At 41.8% G+C, this 15,685-nt stretch overlaps 1 protein-coding gene across 4 annotated transcripts in view; it reads right to left on the bottom strand.

Moving 5' to 3' along the window:
* Positions 1-15,685, bottom strand: part of PPP1R12B (protein phosphatase 1, regulatory subunit 12B) — a 169,833-nt gene that overhangs the window by 66,317 nt on the left and 87,831 nt on the right. For 3 of the 4 annotated variants that reach the window (XM_012726845.1, XM_012726844.1, XM_012726847.1), the window contains 5 exons: positions 11,528-11,618; positions 8,025-8,213; positions 5,492-5,681; positions 5,290-5,402; positions 3,968-4,009 (listed from right to left, as the gene is read on the bottom strand). In XM_012726845.1, coding sequence (XP_012582299.1) covers positions 3,968-4,009; positions 5,290-5,402; positions 5,492-5,681; positions 8,025-8,213; positions 11,528-11,618 — 625 coding nt within the window. Of the gene's footprint in view, positions 1-3,967; positions 4,010-5,289; positions 5,403-5,491; positions 5,682-8,024; positions 8,214-11,527; positions 11,619-15,248; positions 15,313-15,685 lie in introns of those variants that run through there. The other variant, XM_012726846.1, reaches the window with a different exon arrangement.

Below are 15,685 nucleotides of genomic sequence, written 5' to 3'. Positions count from 1 at the left end.
GTGGGTCAGGAGAGGTCTGCCATGCCATGTGGATCACCTCCGGGGCAGGCAGGAATCAAACTTTTTTAAACATTGCTTTAGTTTCTTGGTGCTGTGTTTTAACCAGCTGCGCCACCACGGAGGGCCTGATCTCAGTTTTCTTAATGGTCAAATGAAGTTGTTTCTACCTCCCTTCTAATTCCAAGATACCAAAAGTTGGGAGGCAAGTAATTTGACTACATTGAACTGGCCGTTTCAATAATTCCTTCAAAACAAGAGCTCTCTGACTTCTGCCCAGCTTTCCAGGGCAGCATTCCCATTCAACATCTTTTCCCTTGACCACTTCTGCCCTCTAGTGATAAACTCAATTATACAATGAAATTGGCTTGGCAAATAGTCTGCTTCAGGGGAGTAAATGAAATAAAAGGACAAGGATGCAGTAGATAACACTTGGTGTTGAAGCAAAGGCAGGTAGGCCAGCCAAAGATCAGGGACGGAAAGAATGCAAATGGCCATTCCTCTTCTGCAGTGGGCCCACAGTGTGCCTTTGACCTCTGCAAAACTCTGCAGTTTTAATTTTTTGTGTAGAATTGGGGTTTGGGGTGCAAAGATTCACCAGAGACAGAGTGGTAAGCAGAACAGGTGTCTACTGAAGTACACTGCTGAGGGGAGCAGTGGGTGAGAAAGGAGAGGTCTGCTGTGCCATGTGGGCAGCTCCCTGGCTGGGACCATCAACTCAGGCCTTAGCAGTGATAGTGTTGAGACTTAACCCTTAGGTCACCAGGGAGGCCCACATTTTTTTTTCCACTTTGCAAGATAGAGGACATATTAAAACTTTTGATGACTGTTACATACTTGATGAGGATGACTAAACATTTGTTTAAAATACATCTGTCAAGAAGAGTTAAGACACCTACTTAATATTCATTGTCAGTCTCAATGGTTCATGAATTTACCTATAGGAATAGATTTTGAACTAAAACCACATACTATTAAGTCCCTAACTTCCTAAGCATCATTCACTGGTGTTAATACCTTAGAAAGTATGGCTGGTTCTTCCTCTATCACATAACTAATAAACATCAGGTCACTCCTGGCCATATATCTTTTCTGTATGTAAACATTGGTTGCATTTCTAGCATAGGCACAAAAAAAGAGGTTTCAATAATGTAAACAGAGACTTAGGTTAATCAATAAGAGGTCTTCTTAACCACGTGTTGTTACTAATAAGTGGACGAGAGGTTAAACATCTTCTTTTGGAATCTTTAAGAAGAGGAAAATATCTATATATATTTTAACACAAAACAATAATATTTTAACACAAAATATTATTGTTGAATGATTCCACATTAGTGAAATTCAAGAACAGTTAATACTAATGATGGCAATAGAAGTCAGAAGAGGAGTTACCTCTCAAGACCCTTGTGAGGATGCCTGAAACTGGGGCTAATACCAAACCCTAAATATACAGCTGGCCCTTGAACAACATGGGCTTGAATTGTGTGGGCCCAATTATATACATATATATATTTCTATCTCTGATTCTTCAACCTCAACCATCCGCAGTTGGCTGAATCCATGGATATGGAGAGCCAACTATAACTTACGTGTGGCTTTTCCACTGGTTTTAGTACCCCTAATTCCTGGGTTTTTCTGGGATCAAATCTCGTCTATGTATATGTGATAAAGGTAAGAGATCAACAACAATAACTAATAATTAAATTAGAATAATTTATTATAATTAAAAAGTTATATGAATGCAGTCTCTCAAAGTATCTTATTGTACACAGTATTTTCTGACTGTGGGTAGCTAAAACTTTAGGAAACAGAATCTCATATGGTGGGGGGGGCTACTGTACTGGCGTATACAACTGTCAAAATTCAGCAAACAGTAAACTTAAGGTCCATGCAGCTTGTGGATTGTAAATGATATCTTGATTTAAAAAAAGATGTCAGAGTCTTGGGAAGAGTTAACCTCAAAAGTGAAAGCTTTACCACTCCACAGGAGACAGAGAAGTCAGCTGCGACCTCAGTAGTGAACCAATCCTGAGCCAAACACCCAGAAAGGAGGAGCTCCCCTGGTTTTCAGCAGTAAACAAGCTGCTTGGCTAACAGTGCCATTTCAAGGCAACACTCCAGTTGGCTGACCCATCTCAGCAGCAGCCCCAAGTGAACTCTGCCATCTGATGGAAGGACAAGGAAGTGGGAGAGAAAGAAAGTCATCACATGTTACTGATTGTCTTGAAATAGAAATGTAGCAATGTACACTGAGCCCTAACCAGGCGTGCTGCTCTGTGGGCCGTGTAGCTAATGGCACCAAGCCTGCTAGTGTTCCATGAGTGTACTTTCGAGAAAAACAGGTAAATTTCTTTGACATACACTGGAGTAATGAGGCAAGAAGCTAAAGTAAATGAGGCTTTTACCGGAAAGAAAAAGGACAAAAATCGCCTGTGCTGGTCAGTCTTGTCTTCCGCACTGCTGGTGGGCCAGTGGCATCTGTGCTTGTGCCAATTTTGGTTCACCCGCACACACTCGAAGTAACCAGTCTGGAGAGAACAGCCTGTTGATTTTTCTCTCAGATGCACCCACCTGAGGAACACCAGTAGATGCCTCAAGCAACTGGATGAATGGAATATTTTTCAGTCTAACAAAAACACTTTCATGGCAAACCGCAAGTCTCTGCTTTTCCTCATCAGTCAGGAAATCTTTTCTGTGCTTTAAGTCAATAGTTCTAAAATGAATTCTGACTTCTCCGAGAAGAACATCTTAATTTTTCTTACTTGTCACCCGAGGCTAGGATTTTTCCATTTCAAGTAATTTAGAAAAGTAGTATAGAAAAGTAGACACAAAGATTTTCACTGACAAAAGACATTCCATGAGCACAAAGCCTCCCTTATTATGATTCCCTCTATGGATTTCAATGACCTCAACAGCTCTCGGGAGATCACAGTCCCTTTCAATGCTGGGTATCTGTTACTCAAGAGTCTCTCTTTGGGTCTTGTGTGATTACCAAAGCAACTTTGCTGCACTCCTCTCTGTCTCCAAAAGCCTCTCGAAGCCTTCTGAAGAACTCAAGTTGAAGAGCTGCTGTACACGTGATCACATATGGGCTCCCGAGGGAACCTCTATGCGGCATTTCCACATGACACACCTCATTCTTGTGAAGGGGCCCTCATTCAAGGTTAGGCAATTTTGCAAGGCCATTAGTAACTGTTTTGGACCTTAAGGAAGATACAGGCAGGTCAATGACTGCTAAAAATGAGCTGTAGATTGTCAATATGTGTTGAAGACATACTTTCAACTAGGGTGCAAAATGGCAATGTCTTCACACATAATTTCTAACAGAAATGAACATTCAGTCAATTCATTTAGTCAAAGCCAAACCCTGTCCTTGCTGTACAATATCTTTATAAGAAAAGTCACTGACTTTTTTTTAGCATATCTGTATGGTTCACATGATCTTGGATTAGTAAGAAAGCAGGGTCCATGTCACAATTGCAGAGAAAAGTTGGATGCCAGACCTTAAAGGGTCTGAGCTATAAAAGGCCAGGCACTGAGCCTTATTTCAAAGTAAAATGTAAATGACTTTTGGACTCGTGGATGTTTTTACATTTTTGCATTTATGTTCCTCTTTATTAATGTAATCCATAAGAGAAATATTATCACGCTTCACCTTTCTTCCAATGATTTCACGGTACTTTATATGATCCAGTAACGCACTCATGACAGAAAAAGACGGATTCTATCACTGCCAGGGGTTGGCATCAAGCATGGACAATGGTAGGAAATTAGTTCAAGAGCAAGGAAATTGTTATTCCAGATCAGAGAGGCATCAACCAAGCATCCCCCACCTTTTTCAGAGGAATGTCTATCTCCAAACTCTCCTCTACTCGAATCTGCACAGGTCTGCTTTCCCCTCTATTAACATTACACACACAGGAGCAGGGCTGAGTCATAAAGGGACATGCCTGATCGGCTTGTCACTTACCCACTTCTGCTTTACTTCTTCAGACACATCAGCTTCATCGTCCTGAAAAGCAAGAAAGAAGAAAAACAAGAGGATCATGGTCATAGGCGTCCTTGAAAACAAGGATGATTTTGGCAATTCAAACGTGGGCAGTGATAACTGACTGCCAAGTAATGTTCTGTTAGTGTTGCTTTCAACAGCTGTCAGAGGCAGGGAGTCTGGGAACATCACCTGTAGTCAAAAACATCACGTGCTCCACAGTCGGAGAAGGGGTATCTTTAAGAAAACATAATTTATTTCATCTTTGCCAAGTTATCAGTCTATTTGTTCCCAAAACTGAAATTTATTTTTGAAGACTTATTTCATTTATTTATGCATGTAAGAGCTGGGGTGTAGGTCAGAGGTATCTGTACGTGTGGGGACTGAAAGGCTGCATCAGAGACAGAGTGGGGAGCAGAACAGGCAGGCTGACTGAAATACACTGCTGAGGGGAGCAGGAGAGGTCTGCTGCGCCCTGTGGGTCACCTCCCTGGCTGGGGTTGAACTTGTGCTGCAGTGGCTGTGGAGAGCTTCAGAGCGCTGCGCTTTAACCCTTTGTACTACCGGGGAAGTTCCAACAATGAAATATTTTGATCTAAAAGACAGTTTCTAATAGATGACTATTGATGCTTCATTTCCTGTCTCATTCAAACAATCACTGATCTCTTCATTATTGGCCACTTGAGTTTTTAAAATGCCAATAACAAAGTCGAGTGGGAAGGCTATAGAACAGGAGGGTGATTTACAGTATGAAATGTGTGTTTCTCGTTTGCAAGCACGGTGTACCTGTCTTATTTTAAAGTCTATCTCTTTTGCATTATTTGTTCCTTTTTTCCTCCAGAATAAAATTAAGTCAAAAGTACTTGTGCTCCTTACAGATTTTAAGTTACTTGAAATTCCTGTAGTTCTTCTAAAATATTTAATCAGAAATTCTGCTTAGATGAGGTACTAAGATATTCTTGACTACATGACTTTCAGCAATCCTTGCAGAAATCTAGGGAGGACTGCTAACATTTGACAAGTTCATTTACTCTTTATATTTACTGACATGCTTGTTATGAATGTCTAGTTTTTTCATTCTTCACCGATTGTTCCTGAGTGCCTACTATGTGCTTGGCGCTGTGTTAGCTGCCCAGCAGCCAGCAGGAACACACACACTCACTAGCTGGTCTTCCTTTCCCTCAGATTAATACTTTCTAGCGACCTCCGAGATTCATGTACCGGGTGGGACTCTGTTCTGAACTCAACACACGGATGGCAGCCTAGGGCCCGGGAGCTGCCATCGCACACAACAGGCCACTCACATCTCTTGTCCAGAAGTTGATGCCAGTGCCTCTCCGTCGCTCCTTGGGCCGCCTCCTGTCACGGGTGGACAGCCTGTTAGAGGACTGATCATCCAAGTCTGCTTCTTCGCTCTCTGGACAGAGGAAATAAAGTGTGAACTTTAGAAGTCTGGGGCACGCTCACTGGGGCGGGGAGGCCTGTGCTTCCTGAAGCGGCACCTACCATTTTTGTCCATTTCTTCTGTAGTCGTGGCCTTTGTGGTAGTTTCGGAACTCTCAGAATCGGGGTCTGAAGATCTATTTGTCCGAAGCAGATGGGAGCTGGTGTAGAGAGAGGATCTTGATGCAGAAGGAGACACTGGTGTTGTGAGTTTGTCTGGCTGAGCTGGACACCTCAGGCGACGATAGACAGGCTGGAAATTATCCGTGGGATGAGATGTGAGAGGTCAAGTCCAACCACAGGATAAGGATAGCAGACTTAATATAATTGTTTCTTTTTCTGGGGCCCTCCCTGATGGGGTGTGTGTGGGTGGGGAGTGAAAGGCCCTCCCTGATGCAAGGGGTTAAAGCCCAACACTATGAAGCTGTCCACAGCCAAAGCAGCATGAGTTTGGTCCCCAGCCAGGAGCTTACCCACAGGCACATACAGACCCCTCCTGTCACCTCCACTGTTCCCCTCGGCAGTGTGTTTCAGTTGATCTGCCACTCTGTCTCTGGTGAATCCTCTCAAAGTAACCCCCCTTGCACCTCTGGCCTGTACCCCAGTTCTTGTATGCATAAATAAATCTTTTTTTTTTTTTTAAAGATTTATTTATTTGTACATAGAGAACTGGGGTACAGGCCAGAGGCTCAGGGGCAGTGAGAGGCTTCACCAGAGACAGAGCGGGGAGCAGAACAGGCAGATCGATGAAGTACACTGCTGAGGGGAGCAGCGGGCGGGTCAGGAGAGGTCTGCCTCGCCATGTGGTCTCCTCCGGGGCAGGCGGGATTTGAACTCATGCGGAAGTGGCTTTAGCTTCTCAGTGCAGTGCTTTAACCCGCTGCGCCACCAGGGAGGGCCTAAATAAATCTTTTTTAAAAAGTTTTTTTCCCCCCGCTGTACCAAGAGACTTATTAGTTATGTGTTCAATAAATGGCTATAAAGCTCTCTAATCAGCCAGAAAGGAAACAGATTCAGACTCATATGGCAACATCATTATCATATTGATAGAAGCCCAAGAAAAGTGTTCCTAAATAGATTCAGGGCACAAAGTAGCACTAGCCTTTTGACAAAATTCCTTTGATCTTAAAGTAAAAGTAGTAAGAGGATGATGAGCTGAGAGGCTATGTTGACACCAGAAAATTAAAAGTTGAGGAATATGTAGGAGATATCTGAGAACAGAGCTAAATCTGAGCATTTCTGAAAACTTGCTAGGGCTGGTTTTATTAACACTTTAAAAACCCCATTTTTCTGCTTGGAATTTTTTTCTGAGAGGACAGGTAGAACGTGACAGTAAGGTTTAACTTGGTTTATCAAAGATGCAGAGATAGAGACACTCTCATTAACATAGAGGCTATATATATGCTAATAAAATACAGAGACATAACCAAAATATGAAGTAAGCTTTGGAGTCAGATAGAACTTGTTAAAATTCTAGCTTCGGCACTTACTAGCTATGTGACCTGAAATCAATGACTTAACTTTGCCGAGCCTCAACTTCCTTATATATAAATAGGGGTAGTAGCTTCCCAGAGAGTTTTGTGAGGATTAAACAAGATGATGTGTTCAATGCTTAAAACAGCACCTGGTAATAAATGCTCGATAAATAGCTGATAAAACAACCAACAGAGCCTCAGTCGATGCAGCCTAACCAGTCAGAGTTAGGACAAGAAATTTGTCACAACTGGGACATGCTGAGAGGAAGGAGGGACACAGAGGGCCGTGAGAAAAGCCAAGGGCGCTGGCCATCCTAGTAAAGTGGGAGCGCATTCACTCTGAATAGAACCCTCCATCTTTGGCTACCAGACCCTCTGGAGAAGTGGCTTGTAAGTGAAACTGCCCACCCGATAGTGACGTCTTGGGGTAGGAGATGAAGGTGCTTTGTAAACTCAGGTTTGCAGAGATTAAGACAATGATGCCAGTGGATCTGGATGCTTTTGTTTGAATTCTTGCTTAGTCACTTCTTAGCTGTGTGAAAGGGGGAAATTTCCTTAACCTCTCTATGACTCAATTTCTTCATATTTAAAATATGAATAAAAACACCTACCTGGGGGGTTGCTTTGAAGGTTAAACAAATACCATACACATGATGCAGTTTAAACAGTGCCTGGCATAAACAATGGGTAAATGCTTAATTTCTATTTGCATTTTATGATGTTGTGACTAGTCTTTTTAGAAAAGATTCCATTAAAGATCAAGTTAACTAAATTCCTTGAAGGTTAAATTTAGTTCATTTGACAACTTAGTTAACTCCACCTCAAGTGGCATTCAGTTCATCATGCTCTGCATGGAACATAATGGCTTATGCCAATATGTGTAGCTCAATAAAACTGGGGAGCAAGCATCAGCTAATTCTCAGAGGAAGAAAATGATTACTTAAGGCTGTCAGTTTGTCTGAATTCTTTCAAGTCACACAGGTTTGCCAAGACAGACATAAACAGATTTTCCTATAAGTTGTCCACTTCAAAGTAGTAAAGCAATTGAATTATCAGTGAGGAAGAATTTTCCACGAGTTATCCAGCTTTCAGTAGAGAAAGTGCAAACAAAACAAGCTTACCTCTTCATCCAGACTCCCGCCCCTTCGGTCTTCCCCAGCTTCCTTGGAAGAAGCAGCTGAAGACTCATACTTCTCGGTGCTCCCCTCAGGGTCTCTGGGCTTTGGGCTAGGCTGATCCTGAGCTTGCCGCTCTGCCCGCGATCGGCTGAAAGTCCTTTCTGCTTCCTGAAGGTCTGTTAGGGTTACACCCTGGGAAAATATGACAAGGTCAGGGAAGTTGTACTCTAATCATGGAGTAACTTTTGATGAATGAGAGTAGGGAAACTCCCTAAAAGACTGAATAGTATCGAATTTCAAATGAAGCTTCCAAAATGCATGAGGCAACTGCAAACACAATGTGCGTGAGCACTCCAGTGTGCAGACCCCAGATTGGAATGAGGTACATTTCAGACATAGTATTTGTTTTTCCAATTTGAGCTCTGAAAATAGGTCAGCAGGGAAACCCGCCCAGTGCCAGTACTTCTCAACACCTTCATTTGAAAACTCCCATCCCTGCTGAGGGCAAGTGTTTACCAATAGGGATTCTCTAAGTAGCAGATACCAGAAAAACTTGATTTTACTCAGGAAAATCTGACTCAAAAAAAAAAAAAAAAACAACTAGACTCAAAGGTGAAAGTTCAGAACGAGGCTAGAATAAAAGCACCTCTCCTCCTCACTCAGCCCCTCCAAAACCCCCCCTAGACTGGCTTTTTCTCTTTCATCGTTTCCCAGGTACCTAGGGAATCACAGAGAGATATTCCAACAGCTAATGTTTCCCTCAGGCTCACAGGGAAAGCAGGACAGAACAAAGCAAAAATGAAGAGACAAGTGTAAGAGAAGGGGATGATCAGGAAGGGAGTGAGGTGATTCTACTTCAAGGAGTTATGTCTAAGTCCTCAGAAGAGGGCAGTCCCAAAGTTGGAATGTAGTTAAGCAAGTATTATATGCACGACTTGCTTAAAAAAAAAAAAACTGTTCATTAATTTATTCACTCATCCTTGTCATAAGGAGCTAAGTCTCTTATTAAGTACTGGGTCTACAAGACAAATCAAAGGATTCCTTACTCAAAAACCTTTGTCTAGTAGAAAAGATAAAAAATGAGGGGAGTAGAATGGAATATAAGACAAAACATATGACCCCACAAATTCTACTTGTGGGTATGTACTCAGAAGAACCGCAAGCAGGGCCCGGAAGAGATCACTTGTATACACTAAAGCAGCTTCTCCTCTGCTGGGAGAAGCCCTTTTTTTTTTTTTTTTTTTTGCAGAGGTGGGAAGAAATAGACGGAAGCTGGTCAAATCAGGTATTTAACTATCAGCTAAAATGTGGAGACAGATGCATTATTCACACCAACCAAAAGGTGGAAGCAATCCAGGTGTCTTAACAACAGGTGAATGGATAAGCAAAATGTTCAGTACAGTCCTGAGTACACTGGACTAGGGGCTCGGCTCCCGAGAAACTAGGTGTTAGGCGAATTCGTCACTGGGTGGCGCTATAGAGCTTGACTGGCAGCTACCCAGCAAAGTGCTATGCTGCAGCCGGTGGCCAGCATAGCTGTCTACAGTCCACTGTTGACCAAAACATAGCCAAGCAGCACGTGGCTGTCCACACATAGTAACATGTTATTTTTTAAAAGGAAGAAAATTCTTACACCTGCTATGACATGGATGAAACTTGAAGACATAAAACTAAGTGAAATAAGCAGGCTTCAAAATGACAAATATTCTATGATTCCACTTGTAAGAGATACTTAGTCACTCATGGAGACAAAGGGTAGACTGTAGGGAGAGGGGCTACTGTTGAGTGGGGAGGAGGTCCAAGTGTAGGAAGATACAAAGTGTTCTGGAGATAGATGCTAGTTACAAAATAAGGTGAATGGATTTAATTCCACTGAATTGAACACTTAAAAGATGGCTAAAGTAGTGAATTGTCTGTTATGTGTATGTGACCACAATGAGCCAAAACAAAAATATAATCAAACTTGGTCCTCATGGAGGTTACATTCTTCTAGGGGAACAGTCGAAAATTCATGAAAGGAAACCAAATAACATGCTAAAGTAGAGAGAAAGGACACTTGATCTATGTTGGGAGGGTCAGAAAAGACAGCTGGGGCGTGTCGCTGCCATCTACACTGCTCCTTTGTCAGTCGTGAACTTTTTTACGAGACATCTATAGCATTTAAAACTGTTGAACTTTCCTTTTCACATGGAACTGACCATTCACTTCTGTGGCACCAACAGTTCCTGCTTTACTTTCCTCCTTTGCCTATATTCCTTTTCATTCTGCTTCATCTGCTTATTCACATCCTCTGTCTCCTTAAATAATACTTATTCATAGCTTTGTCTCTTTCTCATTGCCATGATAAGCCGAGTTTGTGGTCCTATTATTTCCAGAGTGGACAACTGTAACTGTCCAACCGAACTCCTTGCTTCCAGGTTTGATGAACAGAATTTTGTCCAGCACTTCCCATCAATTCTTTGCACAGTGATATTTACAAAAATACAATGCAGATTATATCAAAGTCCTCCTTACTTTAATGGCTCCTTTAGGGATCCTTTTTTACTCTCTTTGGAATGTTTTCTTGAGTTGTAACTACTTACGGAGTATTGTAAACGTCACCACAAATTTCAGGACTCCATCAGGAGTCACTTCCCACTCCTCGCTCTCTCTAGCCTGTGGTGACCTCTGATCTGCTTTTTATTTTTCTGGATCTGTCTATTCTGGGCATTTTCACATAAATGCAGTCCTATCTGGTTTCTTTCACTTTGCAATGCTTCCTGAAGTTCATCCACAATGTCTCATTAACACATACCAGTACTTCATTTCTTTTCACTGCCAAATAATATTCCATTGTGTGGATATATAGCATTTTGTTTATGTAACAATTTGGAAATTTGGGTTGTGTATGTCTCAGGTGATAACTGCTTAATGGCTCAGCTTGGGCCTAGCACTCCCACAACTGCTGAGCATCCCTGAGGTACAACGAGCCACACACGCTAAATATTTGGTGCAGCTAGAAGCCCAATGCTCTACGCTACAGCAAACTTGCAAACTCTACACATAAATACAGCCTATACAGAAAATAAACTCTGGCCAGAGAGAACACTGAATTTTGAGTCATGCTATTATAAATACGTGCATCCATGTTTTTACATGGACATATATTTTCATTTTTTATACACCTAAGAGTAGAATTGCTAGATCACGTGGTGACTTTACATTTATTATTTTAAGGAAATATCAAATGGTTCTCTTTTGGGGGTTAAGATGTGGTCCCTTCCACAAGTGGAACAGTTAACCTTTGGAAGGAAAGGAGATAAACCATGTCTGACCCTGGAGGAGAGATGTGAGAGCAGGCAGGTATAGCCCTAACTTTATTTGATTGTGTGTGGTAGAAGACTGAACACAGGTGAAAGCCTTTACTATTGAAATTTGAAGAAGGTGCTCATCATACTACTTTTTTTCCTATCTCCAATGGGAAAGTAGAGCACAAAAGGACATTAAAGGCAAGCGTCCATACGTACTTGAGTAGACCTTCGAGTCTGCCGAGCTTGTCTGGAGCGCGCTTTCCGTAAAGACTCTGCTTCTTCATCCCGTACAGGAGTTAGATATGACCTGCAGAGAAGTAAAAGCAGATATAAGACCTCTGCTGCATGTACCTGAGTATAGACAAGGCACTTTCACATACTGAAGTGATGTCTACACTCTAAGAATGAACTTAGGAGACCACAATTGTAATCCCTTTAGGTCTATTACTGAATAACAAAGTTACCTTGTTTGAATATCTCCTTAGGCCTCGATTGTCTCATATGTAAAATACAAATGATTTTATCATCTCTATCTGGAATTAGATCAAATGACTTCTTGAAGTCATGAATAAATGATTCTATTTTTTCCCTAAGTTTTCCCCCTCCTCTAGAACTATGTTTCTAGGTTGATATCACTGTTCTTTTTGGCCTGTCTGAAATACCTTTCTACATGTAGCTTTATACATAAGACTTAGTCCTAGGAATGACAAGCTGTTTTATGAGACCATTAAGTATTCTGGAATTAATGACCACAGAATTCTGAATACTACAAAAAACATATACTCTTTTTTTTCTTTTGTTTTTGGCTTTTCATTTATTGATTCACTTTTAAACACTGACCTGACATTGGTTTACAACACTGTATGCCTTAAGTCGAAAGTCCAGAAATGAAACTACACATGCATATTCATCTAACCTGTGACAAAGGACCTAAGACTAGACACTGGGTAGCCTCTTCAACAAGTGGTGCTGGGAAAACTGGACCACCACATGCGAAAGAATGAAACTAGACTACTAGAATGCAACTATTTCACACTATACACAAAAACCAACTCAAAATGGATAAAAGACTTGAACTTAAGACCTAAAACCACAAAATAAGTAAAAGAAGACACAGGCAAAACACTCCATGACATAAACCTCAGAAACATCTCTGAGTTCTTTTCTCCAGAAGTGAGGAAAACAATGGAGAAGACAACTGAGGAATCAAACTAAGAGGCTTCTAACAGCAAGATAAGATGAAGAGACACCCTACTGAAGGGGAGAAAATGTTTGCACACCATACAATTGATAAGAACTGATATCAAAGATCTACAAAGAGTTCACACATCTCAACAAAAGCAATACAAACAACCCAGCTAGAAAAGCTAAAAAGACATTTCTCCAAAGAAGAAATGCAGTGGCCAACAGGCATATGAAAAAATGTACATCACTGATTACCAGGGAAATGCAAATCACAACCACAATGAGATACCTACCTCACACCTGTGAAAATGGTCCATAAAAACAAAAAAACAAAAAAACTGACAACAAATGCCAGGGAGACTGCACGCCCTGTAGCACTCTTACAACAGCCAAGATATGGAAACAACCTAAATGCCCAAAGCAGATGAGTGGATCAAGAACATGTGGCATAGACACTGTGGAACACCACTCAGCTATCAAGGAAGATAAGCTCATGCCACTCAACATGGATGCAGTTGGAAGGGGTTAAGCTCAGTGAAGTAAGTCAGAAGGAAAAAGAAAAACCTCAGATGGTTTCATGGCAGGTAGAATATAGGAAACTGAATGAAGGGTCAGGAAAATGCCAAAAGCCCCAAGCTGACCACAGATCTGAGGGACACAGCAGGGGAGGGAGACCTCTGACCAGAGGAGGGGAGAACGCAGGGACTATGGCTGTGGTGGCAGCAGAATTATGGGGGTGACACCTAAGGGGAGAAATTAAATACTGGACAAACATGAACAATGATGTAAGAAAATGAATAAATTTAACTAAAAAAACTACACTGTGTATTTTAGGTAGAGGTTCACACCTCTTCGAACATGTATTACCACTCTATGCCCACAGAATATTCTTCACGCTCAACTTGGGTCCTTGCTTGTTTGAAGCTAACCAGTTAAGCACTCTTCTCTTTTCAGTACGTATTTTATATGTAGGATTCCTTAAAGCTATTTTTAAAACCAACTTCCTAATGGTAGATTCCAGAAGAAAATTTCATTCTCTTGGGCCCTCCCTGGTGGTGCAACAGGTTAAAGCACAGCACTATGAAGCTCTCTGCAGCCGCTGCAGCACGAGTTTGATCCCCGGCCAGGGAGATGACCCGCATGGTGCAGCAGACCTCTCCTGTCACGCCCACTGCTCCCCTCCGGAGTGTATGTCACTCAATCTGCCTGTTCTGCTCCCCACTCTGTCTCTGGTAAATCCTCTCACCCCACACCTCTGGCCTGTACCCCAGTTCTTGTAGCATAAGTAAATAAATCTTAAAAAAAAACAAAAGAAAATATTATTCTCTCCTTGTTTTAGGGAGAACAACTTTGTTCTCTCATTGGAAATCATGGTTATTTCTCCGTCATTCTTCTATTTTATTTCATTCATGTCACTCTTTGAACTTCCTGCTCCCAGCCGCTTTTTGTATACAATGCCACAACAAAGACTGTTTCTTGCCCTAGTACCTTGCTATGTGGATTTACAGAGCAAGCCAGGTCCTTTTCAAAAACCTAGCAGAGTAAGATGAATTAGTAGAAAGGTCTGAATAATAACACTTGTCCAAGCATCTCGTAATGTTTCCAAAGTTTGCCATAATCAATATTCTATCTTGGGAAAAGATGATTTTCACATTCATAGAGGTTTCCATGAACACACTATAAGGCTACTGTCCACAAACCATCAGTGACAGGTAATCTGAGTGGCAAACTTCTCTATTAGGAGAAGTAATTCTCTAGTTGCCGGCCGAAGGAGGCAGGTTTTAGTTGCGTTTCCCTGTGTCTAGCAGGAAATAGCTGCTTCTAACTGGGAGTGTGATGCTACCACTATGGGAAGGAGAATGAACAAGTACTGGGCTTCTGGTTTCAGCTCTGTCTCAGGATTTGTCTGACCTTAAGAAAAGCAATCTCTTGGAACCTTCATGGCCTTCATTTATAATAAAGGAGCAAGTAAGCTTTTAAGGTCCCATTTAGCTTTAGACCATAGTGAATCCATATTCATACTGATTCTGAAGAGTGGCCTCTACGTGTGCTCAATAAAATGCCAATCGTTGGTTTTGGTCAAATACTAAACTTCCTATATTCCGTAGGTCACTTTCTTCAGCACAGCCCAACGGAACTTTGTATAATAATGGAAAGATTGTGCATCCTCACAATCCAATATGGTGGTCACTGGTCACATGTGGCTACTGACTTTTAAAACGTGGTTAGTATGATGGAGGAAGTGAATATTTAATTTCAATCCAAAGGGCCACACCGGGTTATTGACTACCACATTGGAACACAGTCCCACGAGTCCTGAGATTCCAATTAAGAAACATTATTAGCAAGTCTTTGCTCTAAACCTGAAAACTGGACCCAGTTCCTACAGCAAACCTAACAGAATACTGCCAAGACTGCAGTTAGCCAGCTAAGTTTAAAATCAATTGATTTTCTTTTCTTTTCAAAGATTAAACTTCTCATTTTTCTTCTACACTTCTCTGAGGCATTCTTACAATAATTTTGCATTTTTATGTGGCACTGTTAAGTTTATGAGGTAGCACTGGGGCCCTCGCCTCTATAGTATCTCTAGATACAGTACACAGGGACAAGCTCACAGATACAGCACACTTCAGAGCTACTTTTACCCTAATCACAGCATTTATATGCTGCTGTTCCCATATGCCTTGCCCGGTACCCCCCGACTTCCCTCTGCCCCTTTGACAAAGAGATCTCCAAGAAAACAGACTGTTACCTCCTGGTGTAGGCCTGCATAGCAGAATGAAGGTCAAGAGATGAGTGGAGACGAATGGCAAGAAAGGTAAGTGGCTGCTGGGAAAGACTGCAGTCTCAGCACCCGGTCTCCCTTGGAAACTAGAAAAGGCTTGCACTGCCACTGCTATCCAGCAAGCCAGAGGCAAAGCCTGTAATTTGCTAAGAAGCTGCTACTAAGGAGGAGGAGGAGAAAGAAGGGGAGGAGAAAAGGGGAGGAAGGCAAAAGCTTGGGGCTCAGCAGAGCCAAGGCTGCTAACAGTTCCCAAAATACCATTCCATTAGATGCATATTTTATACACTATACCAAACCAATCAATACTACTTCTCATTTCATAACCAGCAAGTGGGGGTGGGAGGAATTCTTCATGTGGAAGAAGACAGCAAGAGAGATGCAGCCTTCTTCTTCTGGATATTATT

Source organism: Condylura cristata, unplaced genomic scaffold (assembly GCF_000260355.1).
Source record: "Condylura cristata isolate star-nosed mole 26May11 unplaced genomic scaffold, ConCri1.0 scaffold00018, whole genome shotgun sequence".
In the NCBI taxonomy this organism is placed as follows: domain Eukaryota; kingdom Metazoa; phylum Chordata; class Mammalia; order Eulipotyphla; family Talpidae; genus Condylura; species Condylura cristata.
The sequence above is the reverse complement of the archived record's forward strand: the minus strand, read 5'-3'. Positions and strand labels throughout refer to the sequence as shown.